General features: G+C 44.7%; 1 protein-coding gene across 1 annotated transcript in view; it reads left to right on the forward strand.

Annotated features, from left to right (window-relative positions):
* The window catches only part of LOC131269129 (G-protein coupled receptor moody), a 52,721-nt gene extending 33,516 nt beyond the window's left edge, over nt 1–19,205 (forward strand). The window contains exons 6-7 of the mRNA XM_058271453.1: nt 14,776–14,910; nt 17,033–19,205. Coding sequence (XP_058127436.1) covers nt 14,776–14,910; nt 17,033–18,620 — 1,723 coding nt within the window. The 3' untranslated portion in view covers nt 18,621–19,205. The remainder of the gene's footprint in view (nt 1–14,775; nt 14,911–17,032) is intronic.
* Nucleotides 19,206–22,075: the final 2,870 nt, after the last annotated feature.

A 22,075-nucleotide genomic window follows, 5' to 3' on the forward strand; every position in this document is an offset into this window, starting at 1 on the left:
TGACAAGATAGCATGGGGGGGGGGAGGTGGGCAGCCTCCATGAGCATCCATTAAAAATGACCAATGAGCCAGCCGAGCCTCATTCCGCTTGCGACGAGCGATGGCAAGGAATGGCGCCGAAATTGAAATCGTCCTCCTGCGAAGTAAGAGACCGGAAGTTGGCTGCACTCCGGTGGTGTGAGCGACGAGGGGGGGATGGATCTTGTGGGATGTAAAATATTCATTATGAATCACCCGCCCGATCTCAACGCTAACGCCCTGCGGGTGTGCCTCCACCACCTCTCACTCTCAGGTCATTGTTCACTTCTGCGTGTTCCGGAGACGATTCTCATAAGTAAACAACGACCGGCGTCGGATGGTGGATGGAAAGAAAATACAAAAAAAAGTGCCCGTCACAGCATCGGGGGGAGGAGTCGGGAGGCTGGATGGTTTCTTTCACCGAGCGCTTCGGAAGATGGCCGACGCCGAAGTTGGGCACAATTCAATTGTATACTTCCCGGGCGAGTGTGTGGAGGTGGGTTCGGAAACGCTTCACGCTCTCGCACGCTTTGCAACGTGCTTGCCAATTTTATCTTCTCTTTTTCCAAACCCCCCTCCACCCCCCCCCCCCTCCCCACCCCTCCACCAAACCGTCCTACAACCTGATGGGTCGCTCCCGGATCGTTCATCCATCATTTCGCCGAGCGCGAGCGAGCTCCAATTAGCGGAACTGGGACTGGGTCCGGTTGCGCGTTCGACTGTCTGACGAGGGCGAGGGCGGGAGGAGCACTGCTACCGTAATTAGTTTAGGGGTGAACGCCACTGATTAACCCTTGAGTTGGCTAAGCAACTATTGATAAATGGTCCCCCACGCAGGGAGGGCGCTCGAGCCGACTCGGAGCAATTTACTGCTCGTTAAAAGCGAGCAGGAGTCCGATTAGTTCCGACGAACCCCTCGCCACTTGCTTGGCAAGGTTAGGTTGGCGATTATTGAGAGTTAAATCTGTTCCTTCGAAATGGAAACAGAACTGAACAGGCAATAAGGAGATTTCAAGCACAAGAAACACTTAAAAACTAACACCAAATCATAAAAATGGCGAGATGAGATGCAAAGCTTACAGTTCCGATTTTTTAAACAAACCTTTCAAGTCTATTTTAAACTAGTATGTATTGTTTTAAATCCTTTTTGAATTTCATTTTGAATCGAGTACTTAGTTCTTTTCATTTCATCTTGTACGCTTTTAAAGTTTGTGGAATCGGATAAAATTACGAAATAAAATTAAATTATTTAACGATTGGAAATATGAGCAAGCACTATTTGGATGTTTTGCATGTTTATTTTCTTCTTCTTGAATATTCTTTCCCGTGACATTAAGTTGTCGTTCGAAGGAACTTTTTTAAATCATACATCTCCAAGCAACAGTAAATAATTGAGGCAAATTGTTGACAATTGTCTCGCTAATGGAAATTGCTAAATAATACAAAATTGTCTGAAAAATATTCGTGTGAACTCTTGGAATTAGCGTCATTTTGACAAATCGTGAAAATCTGAGCACATCATAAAGAAGGAATCGTTAAGGAATCAACTCTTGATCGGTTTACTCACACAACACTGCGTCCGTTATGTTGTAAATAATCCAATGAGAGATGTTAATATGTTAAAACACTTACCACAGTGTGACAGGTACACATGCAGCTGTAATGTTAAGCGAGCAAATGTCATGCGCTGTCAATCAACGGCTTACCTCTGCGGACTAATGTGTTTCGCAGGAATTCTAGTTGAAGCCCGCGCTTCGACCGAACATTCAAAGACGTAGATGGAGTTGTGAGACGTGGAAAGCCCGGTGTAGCATTCCTGGGAACCCGTACCGATACCTTCCAAGGGCAACCGCATGCCGATATCATGCTTTTGAGCCCCGAACCGGTGAAGCAATCGGATCAATCAAAGGCGCCAATCCTTTGTTCCCTCCTGCTGTTGCTCCGATGGAAGGAATAATCTGTATATTGAAATATTTGTATCTTCGAACCGTGACCGGTACGTTTATCTTCCTATCGCTAATCTTTTCCGAACACTGTCACGCTCACGGAGCAGCAATCTGTGCCCACTTTTTCCGTGGGTTTTCCACCCGCCAGGTGCGTTTATCGCAACGATACAAACAAAGGAACCTCGCCGGTTTTTCGAAGTCCGTGGGATCCTTTTCGGGGTGGACCCAAAAAAAAAAAGGATGTCCAAAAAGACAACATCATCATCCACTCTGCCAGTCCCATCGGTTTGTCCCATCGGTTTTGTTGTTGTTGTTTTTGTTTTCCTTTTCCTATTTTTCCCCCCATTAAGCCTTGTCGGGCCGAGGGTTGTCCTGTTTCGGTTGGATTCAATTTCCATTTTTGATTTGTTTCCAAATATTTGATTTCGAGCTCAGCTGCGGGTTGTTCTGCGTTGGCATTTTTCTCTCCATTTCCCACTTTCGAATAGGTAAAAAAGGTAAAAAAAGAACTCGTATCCCTCCAGGCAGGATTTGTTTGGATTTGGATGTAAATAGCTCTACGAAGGTGTCTCTTAAGGTTCGCGTATGTGTGTGTGTGTGTGTGTGTGTGTGTGTGGTTATGAATCCCCGGTGATTTGCATCGGGAAGGATGTGTGATTGTTGTTCAAGCACTGACACCTTCCATAGGAGAATGAAATAAAAAGTTAAAAAAAGGATGTGAAAAATCGTTTTATATTTCAAATTCAATATATAAATATTCAAATTTACTCAAAAATGTAGATAAAAAACCGTTTGTTGTAAAAGTTATAATAAAAACCGAGTAAGCTTAGCTAGAAGTACAAACGCATGAGAGACTACCAATACAAAACTAGTTTACAGCACAGTGTAACACCACATGAGCACAGTGAAGAGAACAAGATAAAAGAACTGTGGGTTCCTCAAACCATTAGAAATAGAAAAGTGAATTGAAAAAAAGAAATATAAAAAAACGTATAAAACATTACAAAATTTCATAGGTAGATTCTCTTCTGTTACTGAAACATTTCGAACAACATAGAAATAATTAGCCAACTGTTTTGGGTAGGTTTTGAATATCTATCCTTTATTCAATCAGTTTGAAAAACATGCGAATTTTATCTACTACTTTGTGTTGCATAAACTATCGTTATTTCTTTTACAGTTTTGTTTGTCTTTGTGCGAATTTGTTACAATGTTTCACTCTATCGTTATGAAGCTTTAAACTATATTCGCTTTAACAGAGCGAATATAAATAACACATATCAAAAACAAGCTGCATTCGCAACAGTTTGCTTCCAGCGAAGTAATTTGTTTCAGATGGACTGCAAATAATTACCGTTCGGAGTTTGTTTGCATCCGTCGTGCTTGTTTGAATAATTTGCGCTCGTTTGCCGCAGGTTTCAAGCTTTATAAACTGTTGATAAATGTAATCCTCGTTTTGTTACCTCTCACCCTCCCAGAAAAGAAAAGTTGGAAGAAAGAATCCCCGCCCCCGTTCGCTCGCCCACCACTAAATAAGAGTCGAACAATGGCGATGATACAGGTGGGCGTATGAAGGGAAAGGATACCGCTTCGCTAACAACATCACTACACCTAACTGCCAACATCTGTCGGCGCTGAAGATATCAGATTCGCAGCACTCATTAGCACCGTAACAGCAGCGAGAAGGCAGAATGGACACGTATAATAAAGACGATGGTGCACCCTGCCTAAGGTACCGTTCTCCAAGACGCTCGTTCGAAGGTGGCGTGGGCGTTTGAGCACCTTCCAAGACGATGCCGGGCAATAAGCATCGAATGCGATGCTTTCTTCGACGATGTCGAATGCGCTTTGCCCTCGTTGAGCTCTTATACTTATTCCGCACCATGCTAGTACCTCTTTCGTTTCTTTGTTTTGCTGCTGAACTGCTGTAACTGCAATTGAGACCGGGTTTGCTTCGTGCTGTCGAGAAGCACCTGATTTGTTACGGCGATCCGAGGAATCGGATAATTGTCCGGTGCATGCACATTGCACTTTCACGTTGCACGTTTGATCGAGAGGCTAACTGACGTTGGAATGTTGATTGAACCTTTGTATGGCTTGATTGGCATTAATGAAACCATGCCCGGCGGGCATATAGCTTCATTGCACAACAACTAAACAATCGATTGGCTAGTGTACACCCCAACGCCATCCATTTTTCCTATCGATTAAAACAATGTCTCTATAAATAGTAATTGAAATGAATTACTAAAGCGATTTATTGAAGTGTAACGTAGTTTATTAATACACTGCCTCAGGTGTTTTCATATTCACAATGCATGGCTCTCATATCAGGAACATCTCATCAGAAATCGAAGCAGCTACTTCTAAGAAAGTGCATTGAAAGATTGTCATGTTCCATCTGAATGCTAGCTGTACAGTAATTAATGATACGTAGCTTCAACATATTGTTTTCAATGGTGGAATTGCTTCTAGTTTATTCAGATTTACCGTCTTTATAGGTTTGTTCGTTCGAGTCTTCTTTTCGAATCAAACCATTCGATGCTGGTTTCTTTTCTTATATTTTATCTTTTAGTGTTCTCTATTTCTTTTTTCTAGTTCGTTATTTATTTTTTAACTTAATATCAAAGCCGGATTAAGCGTTCTAGAGGCCCCAAGCAGCTGCTTAATATTAAATTCGTTTTTAAACATTGATTGTAAACGATTCTACATCTTTCGTTTGTTTATTTTCTGCATCCCAAGTTTTTATGTTTAGCAAACAGTGCCGTCAAGTATATTTTTCGTCCCTTCCAGCTTCCATATTCCGTTGTGGCGTGTTTATTTAAATGGTTTTTTTCGTTTATTTATTCGTTTGTAATCTGGCAAACATTTCCTATTCTTTCGATTGTTTGTTTTTTCTGTTTTGTGCTTCATTTGCGATTGTGAAGAAAACCGTGTTGGTTGTTACATTTCTCTTCCAACCCTCGGGTAAATCTTCTCTTGCGATAGATGGTTGCTAACCATACAGAAGCTTGCCTTTTTACCTGACCTATCCCAATTTTTCCACTATTTTAACCCTTTTTTCGCAACAGCGTTTTAGCGTCTCACTAACCTACCTCAGTCTCCCTTATCAGTTTGTTTCATGCCACCATGAAACCATGTTTATCGTGTTGATGCTCCAACTCCACCGTGCTACCTACCTACCACCCAAAAACCATAATCCTTCCACCGAAGGCGCGAACATTTAGACGACCCGCGCCGAATGTTGCGTTTTGGCCCCGAAATCCCGAAACGTTCCGGGGTTATCGGAACCGCAACACTCAGCAATCTCGCGGGTGTAATTAATGGTCTCCGTGCGAGTTAGTTTCGGGTCACTGGATTGGGTGTGTGTGTTGGAAAAAGTTAATGGGAAACTCAGCGGTGCAAAAGGGACTAACGCCAGGTTGCGGACTTTCTAACTCCAGCGCGCTCCTTCGTCTGTTTGGAGTCGAGAACCAAAAAAAAAAGACAACATGGCTGTCGGATGTGTCTGTGTTGTTTTTTTCTTCCCTTCGCCATGGTTCATTCCTTATCGCTGCTAATCAGTACGCTTCTGATTAGCTGTGCGGCTGCAGGGAGTCTTGAAAGCGATCCCTCCGGCCAAACCTCCGGAGCGACCGACGAAAAAACCGTAATCCATTTATCCACGAAAAATTTCCCCCTCCTCGGCGTTCCCTGTGTGCCGACGTCGGGAAATGAAAGACCACCGCTTGGAATTCGGGCTTAGAAGCAGTCGTCATACTTTTTTATGTGGCGTATGCCTTTTTCTTGCAAATCCCTGGTTGGTTGGGTCGGTTGCCTGGCAGAAAGATACTTTTATGAGCGTTTTCTGCGGTTTCGGCTCTTAGCGAAGGTGGAGTTAATATATACGTACCCCGCGCTGGAAGAGATATATATTTTCGGTCGCCTCTTCTACCTGGGGGCAGTTTGAATTATCTCCAAGCGAAGCGGGGAGAGGATACTCGAATTCGTTCTTTAAAGAGTGTTCCCACATGCGTCGACGTAAGGATTTCCGGCCTTCGGATGAACTCCTCGCCAGAACACCAAGTCGAGAGTGGCGTTTCGTTCAAACCACACTGTCATGTGAGTCGTCCAAGCAGGAACAACTCTACTTGAGACGCCGTCGCATGTGGAGAGTCAAAAGAAACTCATTACGTCGTTGGGAAAAAAACAACCCAGCGTGACGCTCATACGGCAGAAGATGCCAAGAAACCCCCCCGGGGCGATGATAACCACGCGGTTTCAGGAGATGAAATCTCATTCCTTTCCTGATTCATGTTTACCAGCCTTTCATGTACTGTGTACATGTTTTTTTCCCCCATCTGGACCAGATTTTCCATGAATTCGAAAGCAATTCGGATTAGCCGAAAAGCAGCAAGGGCACATTTGAGTAATAGCAACATATCATATAAGGAAAAGCTGAGAGTCAGAAAAATCCATACCATGTTTCTCCAACTCCCACTGTGGCATACACTTTTCACTAGCAGTTCGTTCTTCTTCGAATCATCCATTCCCAAGATGCTGTTGATAGTTTAAGACCCACTTTTCACATTCTTTACCTTAAGGAATTCAATCTATACTTGCACAATACTTCATTTCTAGCCGCATAAAATAACAATTCGGTCAAGTATGATGGCATTTCCTATCCGGTTCTTGCAAACCGCACCTTGGAATGCTATTCTGCAGAATCGTTTCTAACAAGTTGGTATGTTTTGTGAATAATGTTATTGATTTTTTCTTAGGTAGTATAATAGAAAAAAAATTAAATGAAATGGGAACTGGTAGTTTTATTATAGTGTTAAATGATACTTGAAAATTTGTTTTTCCAACTTTTTTATACCGTTTCATCTCAGTTCGAGAAGTATTGGCTTATTATTCATCGAATACAACGATTGGTTTTCTCTTGCGCTGTTCGTTTTAAAATTTCTTTAAAGAAAAGAATCGGTTTTACGACATCAAAACGGGAACCATGCTGTTTTATAAAGATCTTCTAACACTATGATAAGGATGCTTAGCTTTGTATAGCTTACATATCAATTTGTCAAATTCGGGAGAATGATACACATAACGGAAATGAAACTATATAATAACAACAGCATCACGATTGTTTCCAGAAAAGCAGCTACACAGTCTACAAACAATATAAAGTTGTGGGAAAAAAAGGTATCCTCTCTCTAAAGTTCTCTAAAATATTGAGCAAAACACATGAAGTGGACCAGTGAACTATTTCCACGCGGTAGCAAATCCTGAAGTGCTAAATATTGTGAAAAACTGAGAGAAATTTAATGAAGAATGCCTTATCTACAAAACGTTGTGTCAAAGTGACATTCAGCAAGGCAGCAAGTGGTATATTTATTTGTTGGTGAACAAATACATTTTGTAAAATGTCGGAAAAAAAGACAAACAGCTTCCTTATGCGCTCACACACACACGCACGCCGTTGTCGTTGACCTGTTAATTATCGTCCTCCCACACCCTCCTCCGTAATGCTCGCCGAAAATTGCGTTGTCAGCTAGATTCGAAGAATTATGATGGGCGCACGTCATGAGCAGCTCGTACTGCCATTAAACCGAACCCTGTTTCCCTCGCGAGGGCTGCCAATAGGCAATTATCATTTCCGTTGTCCGTGCCTCGGTACGTTCAATGCCCGGCCAACAATTGCCAACCCGAATTGCTTTGTCTTCGCTTTGATTGACTCCGCTTGAACGGTAAGTGATGAGTTAGCGAGTTCCCGATCGCGTTCGGCGGGCAGGTTTTTCCGCGATCCTGTCGGGACGATAAATTGGAAAACTTTCCCGCTCGCTCTTCAACAGCGGGGGGTGACGTGGTGGGGGGGGGGGGGGCATCAAAATAAACACAATGTTACGATCGGAATATCGAGGCGCGTAAGAAAGATGCTTCTCAACTCCCGTTGGAAAAACCTGGCCGACGGAGGATATTTTCCCATGGAGGGCTCGGCAATCACCGAAGGCACACCCACTCCACAATTGCTTTGGTTTTGAACTTTCACTAATGGGTGGGGGCGAGAGGAGGAGTGGGGGAGGTGTGCGGTATCTCTTTTTATTAGTTTTCCAAGAAACCGAAAACTCACTTTTCACGGGCTAAAGCAACGGCATTGCGTATTCGGCATTGTTTGTCTCCATCGCACAGTGGTGTAGCGTGAAGCAAACGAGAGGCTATTTTAGTTTGTGTGTGTGTGTGTTTGTTTTTAGCTGATTTGCCCCAGATTTTTTGTGTTTCCTTTAGATATCATTTTAAACCATGAAAATAGTAATCGTGTAAAACAAGTTTACCACTTAATGTATTTAATGTACTCGAATTATCAGTACTTAACCATTTTTTTTCTATTATTTAAAAAATCTTTTTTATCTTTTCGTTCGGAATATACAATGGCTTAGTGTTAGTTGTTATACGCACATTTGGAAAAGCTGAAGGATATAATGTTTTCCTAAATTATTTTTAATTCTAATATTCTCACCTCGTGCAACACAGTGGATCAAATCGCATAACTTGGCGGATGAAATCAAGAACTATCCCCTTTTTTCAGTCAACTTTAGGATCAAAGCTAATTACCATTCCATCTTTGAAGCACATCTTTTCTTCCAAATGCTTCCTCACTGTGCATCCCTTCCGAACCTTCCCAAAGTGTGCCCGCGAGGGTTTGCCGGGGAATGGAATACAAATCCGATACGAAATGCGGTTGAAAAAGAAACAAAATATAGGAAAAGTGGTTTGGGCTAAGCCTGGGCAACGGTTGCTAACCCTTGGAAAATATGCCGTGCCTTTATTTTTTGCCCCCCTGCGTCCTTTCCGGGCCGGCAATGCTTGCATTTCTCCCACGTCGGGTTTAACCTGGGCGCTTCACGCGGGCGTGTCGTGGGTTTTGTTTGGATTTGATCCAATTGTAAACCACAAACCGGCCGGAAGGGAAAAACACTGTACACGCTTCGAGCGTCCGGGGGAAATTTATTTGTCTTGAATTTCACACCCAATAAAAACCACCCATTTCCAGCATTTGCAGTCGTGTCCAAACGTGGACAGAAAACAATTCCATCTCTCTGCCCATTTCCGTACCCATGTTTTGGAGCAACACTGTTCGGAATGTTTCGGCGCACGTAAAGCAACATTAAACAATCGCATGCGAAGATGGGTGAGTCGTAACAGCGTCGACAAAACTTTTTAACAAACAAACACACGCACGAATTTTCAAAGAAAGGTCTCATTAAAATCGGTTTCGTTATGTTCACTCGTCGGATTTGAGTTTTATTTATACTGCTGTAATCATCTCGTTCAATTGAATCAAATCGTTGCGAAAGACAAATGACACAAATTGGTTACTTCGCTGTCTTTTCCAATTGTTAGTTTGTTGTTCTATTATGGATAATACTCAACTGACAAACGCAGGTGGAAAAAACTGTTGAGTGCTGTTGTGTTTTAATTTGGGTTACATTTTATTTAGTTTTAAAATATCTTTAACTACTGACGAGCTCTTCAATCAAATAAATTTTCCAAGAAAAATGATCCATAGATTAACTTCCTACATATTTTGGTCTTTCGCATCGTAAATATCAACTTTCAGTTCGTTGAACTTTCTTCCTTACAGTTATTTTTACTCGCTGGTACATTTATGATTTTATGTTTAGTAGTTTATTCGCAATTATCGTACTTCATGTTCTAATGTCTTACTTATGTCAAATCTTTGTTTATGTCTAAATCTTACGTGTTCTAAATTCTCATTCATTACATTCTATTCACTCTTTGTTGAACGACAAGAGAATATTATTTTTCAACTCACGCTCAAAGGTTTAAATAAACCATTAAAAATAATTTCATTTAGCACAAAGTGTGAAATAATGAACAAAGAAATATTAGACGTTTCCATAACTCGTATGAAATCTTCTATTTGTTACAGACCGCAACAAGCAACAACGTTGGTGGGTAGAAAAATAAAGCTCGGAAAACTTGTTGCTTCCGACGCACGAGTACGGGCTTTAAAGCAAAAAATCAATACGAACAAACGGTACGAAAAGCGTGACTCAATTACTGATCTCTTTTCCGTACTTCTGCCGATGCCGTGCGACGCGTTTGGTGACGTTTATTTTTACATCGAACGGATTCAGCCGGTTCCGCGCACCGGAAACCGCTGGTGGTGGGAAAATTTTCGGTTGCTGCGATTCGCCGGGATTTTCCCGCACGGAATGGCGCTCTTGAAATTTGATCCCACACGACTCCCGTACGCTCACCCGGCGAAATGCCAATGAAAATCCCGAAACCACCGAAGAACAGGGCTTCGGAAAATGCTCCAATCCAATGCTCTCACGAAGGACACACCCGTTTTTCCAGCTGCAAAGCGTGCAGTCGCCTTGCGGTTAACAAACCGAAAGCAAACTGCATTAACGGGAAAGAAAAACATGACATCACAGTGGAGTGGGTGGACTCTCAACTCGTCGGTAAGATAACTTTTCAATATTTTCGTCTTTGGTGAAAAGTTTGCGGCGTATGTTTTTCCATTCTCCGTGAACTTTCTGAGGGCGCTTTTTCCAGCGAAACGGGTTTCGGAAGCGTGGGGTGCCTCGCTGGCCGGAGGCGAAATATTTTTCACAATACCAAACACACACACACACCCACACACACACACACATACACATCAATGCTGTAAGTAAGCCCTGAGCTATTTCGCATTCGTTTCCTGCCTTCGATTTTCCAGCGTTTATCTGCGTTGTTTTTTTTTGCGGGTCTATTTTCTCCTGCCGTAGGCCAATTTTCATCCTCGCTCGGGACACGCATGGCAAGTGAATCAAGCGGCATCAAAGTGCACAAACCATCGAGGGGCAATCGCGCCCCCGCGTCCCCCAAGGCCATTAAAAATACTTCCGAGAAGTAACTATCTCAAGCGAAGGAGCAGGAAACTTCCATTCATCGGTTTGGTAGAAAAACATCCTTCCAGCATCAACCATTACGTTGATTGGCTCCGTGAAAAGAAGCAAAACCCCTTTAAAATGGGTCCCATCCCGAGACGCATCACGCACCGATATTCCAAAAGGTTGAATTCGGTGACGGGTTTCAATTTCGTTTCGGTTTTTTTAAATCGTGTGTGTGAAGTAGGAACAATTTGTCATCAAAACTAAAAGCGTTTTTCCGTTGGGTTTTGAAAACTGCCCGAGAACATAATGAAATACAGATGGGAAATGGCAACAGAGAAAACGAAAAATCATCACCATTCAAGCCAATTTTATCTCTTTTTACGTTTAAAGGATTAAACAGCAGTGAACAAAATAATGAGAAATACAATTAAAAAAACATCAAAAGAGCGTAAAGAAAATTGAAAATGGGCGAATAGATAAATATTGTGTTGTTCTGGAAAAAAAGTTGCAACTTCGAGACAATGACTAACGAGACATTGACTTTATGACTAACATAGAATATTAAATTTGCAAAATGATCATATTTTTCTTCACCAAGTATAGTAACAGATAAATAAATATAGCTTTCAATGTTGCCTATGCTGTTGTGGGTTTTCCTATATTAAGCTATCTTTTAGCTATTTAAACTACCTTGAGATTGACTGCAATTGTTTTTGATAGCCAGCTGTAATTAGTTTAAAGTAATTATCAAAAACTCATTTTTGGGACACCAGGTCTTTGAAAAACGTTGATTTAATATACATTATAAACGAATGGATCAAAAAATATTATACTAAAAAAGTATGCTAAATCGCTTGTCAGTTAACGTGTTAAGTACGTTCAGCGATTAAACTGTAAAGTGAAAAGAGCCAACTGGAGGGAAAACCACCTCTCCATCCGACGTATTTTATCCGAAACGACCACAAATACTACAACAACCTAACCAACGAGTGAAAGGGTAACGTGAATACAGAGTGAAAAGTGATTGAATATAGAGCCGAACCGCGCGCGAGCTTTTAGAACAATTGACTGGAAAAAGGAAACTGCGAACTTTTCCGACAATCGACAGGTGGCACCGAGGACCGGGAAAGCAGGGCCAGTGTCAAGCGCGAAGAAATGTCCATAAATTTCCATTACTTGCCTATGGCATGGGGGGGGAGGTGAGGGGGGCGACATGGAGTTTGTGCTTTTGACGCAAATTGACGCATACGTAAATACTGGCGCTTGCCGAGGCTCGCGAACAAACCCTAATCTCTGAATCATTTCCACGGAGCTGATTTCCATCCACCCTCTCGCCCCCCCCCCCCCCCCCCCCCCCCTCCCCTCTACCTACATCGGCACCCCAGATTCGCGCGAGATGGAAAGTTTAATTTATGGAAAACTCACAAATAATCGTGCGTACATACGCGGCCCGGCGCGAAACACGGAACATGGTGCATAAATTATACGGCTAGAACTTTGCCGAAACCGCACGTTGTTTGCCTACTTTGTCACACAAACGCCCCCGCACATATACACACACATATACGCACACAAACACACACTTGGGCGCGACTTTTCTCGAGGCCTACGAAGAAAAACCTACGGTGGTAACATCTGCGGGCCTTGGAAAGCTGCAGTTGTCGGAATAAATATTTTTCCCCGCTAACCCCCTTCCCCCCCCCCCGCCACCCGCAATGTCATGACAAATGATCGCGTGACAAGCCACCCCTCCCACCCGCTTTCCGATGCGGGCCTATACGAGCGATTACTCTGCCATTTCAATCTCGAATCCGCGCTAATGCTGTTTCGCACACACCGACGGTGAAGGTGAAGTGCATTTAAGTGAAAAATGACTCGCCGAAACCTAATCTAACCGACTTATGTCGCGGGGAGGGGGGTGCAGGGGCGTTAGCGCACGTGCGAACCTCGGTGTCAAAATGAGTAAATCAGCCAATTTCACAAGAATCTTGCCGAAAAGGCCAAACTGCAAAGACCTTCCCTTTGCACGAATTTTTCCTCGAATTTTCCGCTTTCAACTGAAACTGATTATGGCTCCAGAAATATGCAAACGCGAACCTTTCGAGCTGGCAGGTGGTTCTAAGAACACTCCACTTCGTTCGAATGCCATTCTAAAGATGGTTCGTTTACTAATTTAAAAGAAAAAAAAAAGATGAGGTCAATCAAGAACATGCGCGAGCTGTCAAAAACAGTACTTTCTGGACAGAAATAGAACAGAATATAATGCCACAGTCGGTTATGTGAATTCCGTAAGTAATAACATTGTAGCATTTAGAAAAACTTATTATTATTTCTTGCTGATTTTCCTTACAACTATTAACAACAACACTAAAAACAGGAAAATACGTACAAATTTCTGTCGGTGTTGGTGTGGACGCCATTTTTATAGAAGTTTTGACAAAACAGCCATCCAGGCAAAATTGTTTGTCAATGTTTTATATACTTGTTGCAAACGCTTCTTGTTAGTGTGTTAAAACATTATGGAAGGAGATGCTGAAGTTGTTAAGTAGACATTATCTCTTCTTTTCGAAGCAGTAAAAGCTTGTTTTAAATGCAAAAATACAGTTAACAAGTTTTAGATATATTATTCTTCTTAACGCTACGGAAAGCTTTTTAAAAACAGTAAGTTCTTTCACTTTTAACTTTAACTAACAAAAAATGTAACGGGCTTTGCTGAAGTAAAATTAAAATTACCCATTTCAAAAGGCTTTAAAGTACTTGATTCCTTTAGTTGATATTGTTTTTAAAACCCCTCTGGGAAGAGATTTTAAAACAGAAAATAATAATGATTTCCAACTGAAACCTAATCCGGGAACAGCTTTACACCCATTCGTAACTTCCTGTTGAACACAGGCTTAAACACGAGCTGCTAATTGCAAAACTTTCGATCTTCTTGGAAGGGGAAATAAAAACATGTAGAATTCTCTTCCACCACTCGGGCAACTCACATTAACAGCCGGTAATCTAGTGTGTGTTTTGCCTCAAGTTACTTCGGATTCCGGTTAAAATTGGCAACTGTTACACCTAACCACATTAATCCAGGAGCAAAACAACGAAGAGCTTCCTGCTTGCTAAGTGCTCTGCTCTTATTTCATCCTTCAGTGTCGAGTTTTTTTCCCGGAAATCATCCAACCTACTGCAAAAGGAAAACTCATAACTGACAAAAGATTCTCTGTGAATAGACAATAGTACAACCCTTAATCCCATGGTGAGCGAAGCATGCACTAGAACTGCACGACTGTTGCACGCCATCAAACCTATCATCGTGCGTTTCTTTCTCGTGCGAACGGGTTTGCGCCGTAAAATTCTCGATAGGATGTTGGTTTTGTACATCCACCAGCTTTCGAAAGCCACGAGTCCATGTTGGAAGTATTTAGAACACCACCATAACCGCATCCAGCCCGGCAGCAACCAGGTATGCTGCACCATCGGAGTTTGGAGTATTTTCATTCAATTACGTGAGCTTACCCGCTCGCATTCTTTGCTGTTCTATACATCTTTCGTGTTTGGGGCCCTTGTCCACATGCGGTCTTTAGGGTTTTAGTCGCAAACCATGCCCAGGACTCAAAAAAAATGGTAGTACACGAACCAGAGAACCTACGGAAGAGATCGAAACGATGGTTCCAGGCCGATGAAAGGCGTTGCGCATATTAACAACGGGTGGTCGGTTGATTAGGAATTGTTTTACACGACGAGCCGGCCGGACGCTGCCGGACTCATTAAAGCGATTGCAATGAGGACGGGAAGCCTGTTAAGATCAAGGATATCTTCAAACCCAGCATTGCCCACTTCGGACTCACACTTCGGAAGTTTTCCGTTAACGAGTGAAAAGCAACACACATTTTGCTCATGCTTTCTTCCTCCTTTTTCCTGCTCTTTTTCCATTCCAGACTGGCCCGGATGACGGTGGCGGAGACGTACGAGAATCAGGCACACTACGACATCACCTTCCTGATGTTTGTCTGGATCGCCTTCCTGCCGACCATCATCGTACCCTGGATCTACGCCTCCTGGGTGCTCTCGAAGTAAGTATCCTTTTCGTCCACAAAGGGGAGGGGGGGGGGGGAGGAGGTGATGAAACCATAAACAACTTGAATGATGCAAATTGGAGTGCCGGAGTGAATTGGATCGGAACGTCATTGTCATCCCCAATTCCGTCGTTCGAACAACGGCTGGCTGGACGTTCGGCACGATTCGTTTCTTTTCTGTGGTGTGTGTGTGTGTGTGTGTGTGCTGTCCGCCTTTCTCCTATGCCTACAGCTATGCATAACGTCTCAGCTGCACTACAGAGGGAAGAGCAATGCCCATCCAGAAGATGCTGACACAACCTGAAAACCAATATCTTCATCGACCAATTTCCTCGGGAGTCGAGGGCATACCACTCTTTCCACGAACCTCTGTCGATGGTGCTGATGATGATGATGAATGATAATTCTGATATCGTCCCCTTCGGAGGGGTCACCTGTTATTAGTTGGACGTGCTCGTTGACTCCACACTGGACAGCGCGAGATAAAACTCGACGTCCAACTCTGACCCTCTTTCATTGTAAAGGCTTCATATTACGCTTGGAGTTGAGGTAAGCTAAACTTGACAACCAGAACTAAGAGCTACATTAGCTTAAAGAGCAGAAATTGTACTACTAAATAAGTTAAATATATACATTTTAAATGCGTCTACGTTTGGCAAAAATGAACGCCAAACTTAAGTTCTGAAAGGTTTAAATTTTCCAAATATTCGTTAACTCAGAATATTGTCAGGTTTTTTTAAATGTTACCATATTATACAAATATTGGCACGAGGGTACGGAAGAGAAAGGTGATATTTTAAAAAACATAATGTAATTCTTTTGTGGTTGTCATTTGATATTTTTTTCGGCCTCGTTAATTTAATTATTCCGAGAACAAGTTCATTTTGCAAAACTGTTCTGACCAAATAAAACTCAATTGTTCTTTAACCAATACCAACCAATTACTGAACAATAAACCCCACCCTACCACCATCTCACCAGTCCCATCGGCTTTTCAATTCTTGATGGAGGCGCCTAGTAGTTGGTAATAAATAAGCTAACATTTTACTCGCGCTGGTTCACAGTAATGTTCAATTCATCAAAAATCACTCAGAAATCAAAAATATTTTGTGGACTATTTGAAAAATATACAGTACGACGAATGAAATTCTTATTCTAATACCTATTTAGACAAGTACCAACAGCAGATACAAACAGATCACAAAATAAAGCAGCATAGCTACTTATTTTATTTATCAGAGGGAGAACCAGCACATTTTTATAACAGAAGATTGCTTCAAACTATGCGAAACGCAACAAACAGCGAGAGAATGTATACATTTAAAGCAAATTTAAATATCTTCACCAGGGACGTTGCAGGTTATGGCATGGAAGAGTTTTATGTTTTATTCATGCCATTCCCCACATGCACCTGGGAAGCTTGGAATTCCACGCAAACAATATTTATCTGATGTGAAAACAAACAACACTACGCCGGCCCTCGCAACAGTCGCCATGTCAACTGGTGGTTCAACTTCATTTTCGCGGAAAGCAATATCGCATTCAAACAACAAACACGGCGATTCGATTTCATCCGCATGAATAGTGTTGAGTGCAGTACGAGAAGTTTTGAATTCCACATAGGGAAAAGTATGAGAATCTGTGTGTAATTTACTTTTGAAAATTTGTTTGTACTGACACATCATTGACGATCGTTCAATTGAATATTTAAGCATATTTTTATTTCATGCCAAACACAAAGGCATTAGCATCGGTGAGGTGCAAGTGATTGTTCAATCCGCTCCGACTCCGGCAAATGTCGAACCCGTTGGGGTCTAATTTTCTGGATTGATTCAGAACTGATTCAGAGCCCGATTAAAGTCCGGATCGGAATCCAGTTGAACCCACTCGGACTCGGACCAGGTGATGATTCTAACCCTACTCTGATCGCATATGAACTCCTAGGGGTGGATAGGTCTATGTCGTCTAAATCTTATGTCACCTATTTCTCCTTTTCTAACCCGAAATGACAGTTGGCGTTAGGAACTTTCTGAATCGCTCAGTTCAGATCGATCCAACTCCGATCCGATGAACTAATTACTAATGATGACCGAGGTTGTTATCGCTCCCTTTTGCACAGACCTACAAAGGAACGACTGAGAGGGTACTTGCGCCTGTCGTCGCGCCGCAACACCGGCACCCGCTCGGAGCAGTCCCTCGACGACCCAGGCAGTACTCCGCCCGGGCAAGCGTCAAAGAAGGCACTGCCGCTGGCGACCCCGATGCCATCGATCGGACCAGCTGCCGGCGCCATCAGTACCGCTGACACCACCGGCTCATCGCACCGCCGCTCGACCTCTGGTCGCTCCGGACGGGGGCCCATCCTAAGCGCCGACCGCTTGCACCTTCAGGCGGACACGACCGCCACAACCTCCATGATGCACGATGACTCCAAGTCGCCGGCCAGCAACAGTGCGCGCACCGTCGAGACGACCATCTCGCGCCAGTCTTCGATGGCTGGCCGGCCCCGCCGCCAGCTGCCCCCTCCGCTGCGTATCGAGGAAAGCAACTTCCACCGGACGCCTTCGGTGCAGTCGGGTCGAACGCCATCGTCGGGGGTCAACGCCGCCGCCCACAACTCGTCGATTCGCTCGACGGCGAGCCGGGTGAGCAGCACCGCGCCCCTCTACCGCCGCTACAGCCGCTCGCAGCCGCAGCCACCCTCGATGCCCGACGACGATGCCGGCGATGACGTCAGCTCGCTCGTCGGCAACAGCTCCGATGTGACGTCGAGCACGTACTGCGTGCTGCCGGAGTCGGCCGCTCACTACGTCAACGATCCGCTCAGTGTGGCACCGGCCCACCGACACCTCAGCGGCTCGAGCGCCACCTACCGGCGGCGCAGCTCCGCACAAACACAGGCGTCCCACCTGTCAGCGCAGAGTCACGCGACGAGCGCCTCGAGTGCCAGCAGGGGACGACGTGGGAGCGCCGGGACGGAGGATCGCGAGGCCACCGACGAGCTGCTGGCCGACGACGACGTGTCGGAGATATTCAGCTCCGTCTCGCAACCGTCGGCACGCAAACCGGTCGGCATTCTCAAGGCGACGCCCTCGATTGCGTCCATCAGCGAGAGCGAGTACTCGTCGCGCAAGGGCTCGTTCAGCACGCTGTCGCGCGACCTCGAGATCATCGACCAGCTCGAGCGGGAGCGCAGCATGGACATCCAGGAGATGATACAGCGCGAAAAGTCCTACGAGCAGTACCTGGTGCGCCAGAACTCCAAGCTCAAGTTCTCCACCAACTTCGACGAGTACTTCGAGTCGGCGGCGGTTCGGGAAGCTGCGGCGGCGGCGTCCGGTGGTGCAGGTGACGGTTCGCCACAACCTTCGCACCAGGGAGGGAGCGCGCAGCTACCCCTGCAGCCTATGCAGGCCGCCGGCACCGTAGCGCAGCTTCCTACACCCGCTTCCCGAGGTGGAAGTCTATCGCCCCATTCGCGGGCCCGCTCACCAATGCATCGGCGCAGTAGCCAGCTGAGTGGTCCACCGGCGTCGGCAGGATACGCGGGTGAGATGGGCGTTGGTGAGCGGCAACAGGCCGCCTTCGGACCACGCCGCTCAATCGAGCTGGAGCGGCGCTTCCATCGCACCTACTCGACCAGCGGCTCCACGCGAAGCGGTTCGACGAGATCCCGCGACCGGATCACGTTCCAGGATCAGGTCTGAGGGTTAGCCGGCGGGGATGCAGGCCACGTCGGGCACGAATGTGTCTCGCGGACCATCTCCGAGGAAGCTGCCGACCCGAGACGGACCCGAGACTTGCTGGTTTAAGCTTGCCGTGAGTCAAGCACTCAGGTACTAACCTAAGCTTGATGGTTTCACACAATACCCAACATCAAAAGAGTAAGGTGGTGGTGACTTCAGAAGATCGCTTGGTTGTTGAACTGTAGGTTAATACCAATCACCAGTCACTGGTTTCAAACTCTTGTGGGCTTGGAGGATCATATCAGGCTAGGTCTATTGGATTTGAGGACTAAAACAAGAGCCAAGCTATGAACTTCCAAGAATAAGGAGGTATCATTCTAACCCTGTATGAACTGAATCCAAATGCTTCGTAGGTAATCCCCATTGACCATACAGTTCGTCCCGAGGTGAATCCCTGTAACTTCACCATAGTAGTCCAAACTGATGTAAAGTGCAAGTAAGCGGGAACTCAAACAAACCCTTAGTACAACCTTCCTGTTTTTTTAACCTGACTTACTAAGGATTACAGTTGATAGCATATCCTACATACAGGCGCACACCAACACAAACACACACAACACTCAAAGTCCTTTGTGTCACTTATGCCTTACGCCACGCCACTTCTCTGAAGTAACCATACCAATACCCAACTTCTGGTAACCGTACTTTCTGGACATGAGACCTTGCCAAATGATAAAGAATTGCTGATAGCATCCTAGCAATTCTGATTCAACATGTTCAAGTTGGCATATGGCCAACCTGTATCTGCGTACAACAAATTGCTAGCTTTAATTCTAGGAGGAAACCTACAAAAAGGCGCTGACTTGCTTTTGCTAACTCTTCTCGGGGATTTGTCGAGGTTCCCAGCCTGAATCCTATCTCGGTAGCACGTCGACCGCGACCTCTTGTCTATTGTATTTATGTTCAGGTTGGGCAATTTGCTATTTAAGATGGTTCCGCCACAACTCTCATCCTGCCAGTTGTTTCAGGTGTAGAACCACAGTCTTTAGTCTGCACCGGTCCTGTCATAACACCCTCTTAGGGCATATGAGGACGTTCAAACGTTCCATTTTCATCTTTTTCCAAGGAATTTCACATTCAAACCAAGTTCTGCGAAGATCCCCAATGTCTAGCTCAATGCTGGTGGGGTTGTAGGCGTTAAGGTGGAGCAGGTTACAGTTAATAGTCGGACATCTGAGGCTCCCAACGCTACTATCAACTGCTCAACCCTGTCGGCGACGAAATGGGTGTGCCAAGGGCGATCCTAGTTTTAATTTTACCGCTGCTTTCCAAACAAAGCGAGCGCTCCCTTCCCCCTCCCCCCGGAGGAGCCCTGTTGGGACATTCCGGAAGGACAATGGGAAACCGGAAGCGACACATCCTGGGGACCTTTCAGCACCAAGACAATAATACCGAACAGCGCCCGGCTGTCGCGTGATGGACCCGTTGGACATTTTAATTCCCAAGCCTCCCATCCGTAGGGTGTGTAGGGGAAGGGTAAGAGGAGGAAGAGGGAAGAACAAGCGATGGAGGAAGCTTGCAGGGGGCGGGCGGGCCAACTAACATGCATCATTATATACGCTCACAATCGGTAAGCCATTTAATGATGATCGTATCATAAATGGGTGTAGGGGAGTGTGGATGTGTGTGTGTACCCCATTGTTGGGGGAGGGGTGGTTCACACGGGAAATTAACAGCCCGCTTTCCCGGCACAACACCCATGCCATTCGCTTGCAACAGGCATACCATAAAGGAAAGTTTGTCGCCGATGTTTGACGATACGATGCAGATCACAATATACCGAACCGCGGACGTCGAGGGGTTGGAGCGGGACTTGAGTGAAGGAGGCAATATCATTATCTCGTGCAAAAGCCCCCCCTTCCATTATCCAATACCCTCCGGAAACAACAACTCCCCGATTGAGGCGACAAACGGAGCAAACAGGAACAAAACAGATGACAACGAGAACGTCGGAATTCAGTGCGGGTACCTTTGAAAGCCCTGAAGCAAACATACAAAAACACACACACAAATACACATTAACAAAATCAACTCTCTTAATATGCGGTACGTTTGATTGTGGATACGGCACGTGCCGGGCTGGAAAAGTCAACCCCGGAGCAGGACGTACAAGTTGCCTTGTGCTGCACTCCATGCACTCGATTGGGCGATAATAATTGCATCATCATACCTACCGGCTGCACAGTAGTCGGCACGGGAGTCACTCACTGGAGAAAAATGAAAAATTGCAGTGAAAAGTGAAAACGATTTATTTCTTAAAATAAGTTTTAGAACTCCACATTGCAATGCCAAAACAACACGCATGTATTAAAAAATACAAGCAAACTGAACAAGTTTGTGAAACAACAAATGGGCCATTTGTAACAGAACGCTTTGAAGCAGTTCTTACCAATCAATTTATCCCTGATACAAAAACTAGGTAACATAAAAACAATGTTCACTCGTACAGTTCATTAATTTGAGCTGCATTTTATGCTTCTAACTAAATCATTTTATGTATGATTGGTAATCACTTCTGGCTGGTATTTTAAACAGATTTTACATAAACGATGTGAGTAAACTGTAAACGATGGTACTATATTTTTCTTCTGAATACTTGAAAAGTATAAAGATGTAAAATATAGTTTAAATTGGTCTTCAATGGACTCAAATTTTGGAGATTTGTTGTTGTTTTTACATCTTGTTTTTGAACTACTACACTTTGCAAGACTATGGGTTCAATGTCAGCGCCTGGCGGACCAAGCCAACATTCTTTTTTAAAACCAGAAATGTTGTAAATCGTAAATGTCAAGGAATGCAAACCAAAAAGCAAATGTTCCCAAAACCACTGTCCGTTGGAGTGAAAAATGCGCAAGAAGAGGGTGAGTTGGGTGAGAATGCAAGAAGGGCAAAAGAGGCCGGGGAATGTAACCTCAATCATTATTCGTTCGCCCGCCCTCCCCTTACCCGCAAAATTCACATTCAGCTCGGCTGCTGGTACCGATTATTATAAGCCGTTTGTGGTGACAGCTCGAGTCCGCTCGAACCGGGAAGTGACGGGGAGAGGTGGAAGTTTTTCCGGCTCCATCGGCACGTCGCTTTGCAGCCATTTCCAAGCGGCACCGACGGCAAACCGGGCACCGCATGCACCGCACGCACTAATCGTTTGCTTAATTACTCGAAATCGGAGCGTCCCGGAAAGACGGTGGGGTTGGAAAAAGTGCCACAAACCGAACCGGTTGGAGAAGTGTAGGGGAAGAAGCCACGGGAGAAGGTGGTTACTATTACAGAGAGAATAAACTTTTGCCCTTCCGAATCAGGGCGGTGAGGCGAGAAGAGGAAAACCAAAAGGTCATAAAGAACTAGCTAGCGGAACTATTGACCGTTTAACCTTGGCTGGAAAATGGACAGAAAAGGGGTAGCGGAACCCGCAGCCG

The sequence above is a fragment of the Anopheles coustani genome, chromosome X, assembly GCF_943734705.1.
Source record: "Anopheles coustani chromosome X, idAnoCousDA_361_x.2, whole genome shotgun sequence".
Classification (NCBI taxonomy): domain Eukaryota; kingdom Metazoa; phylum Arthropoda; class Insecta; order Diptera; family Culicidae; genus Anopheles; species Anopheles coustani.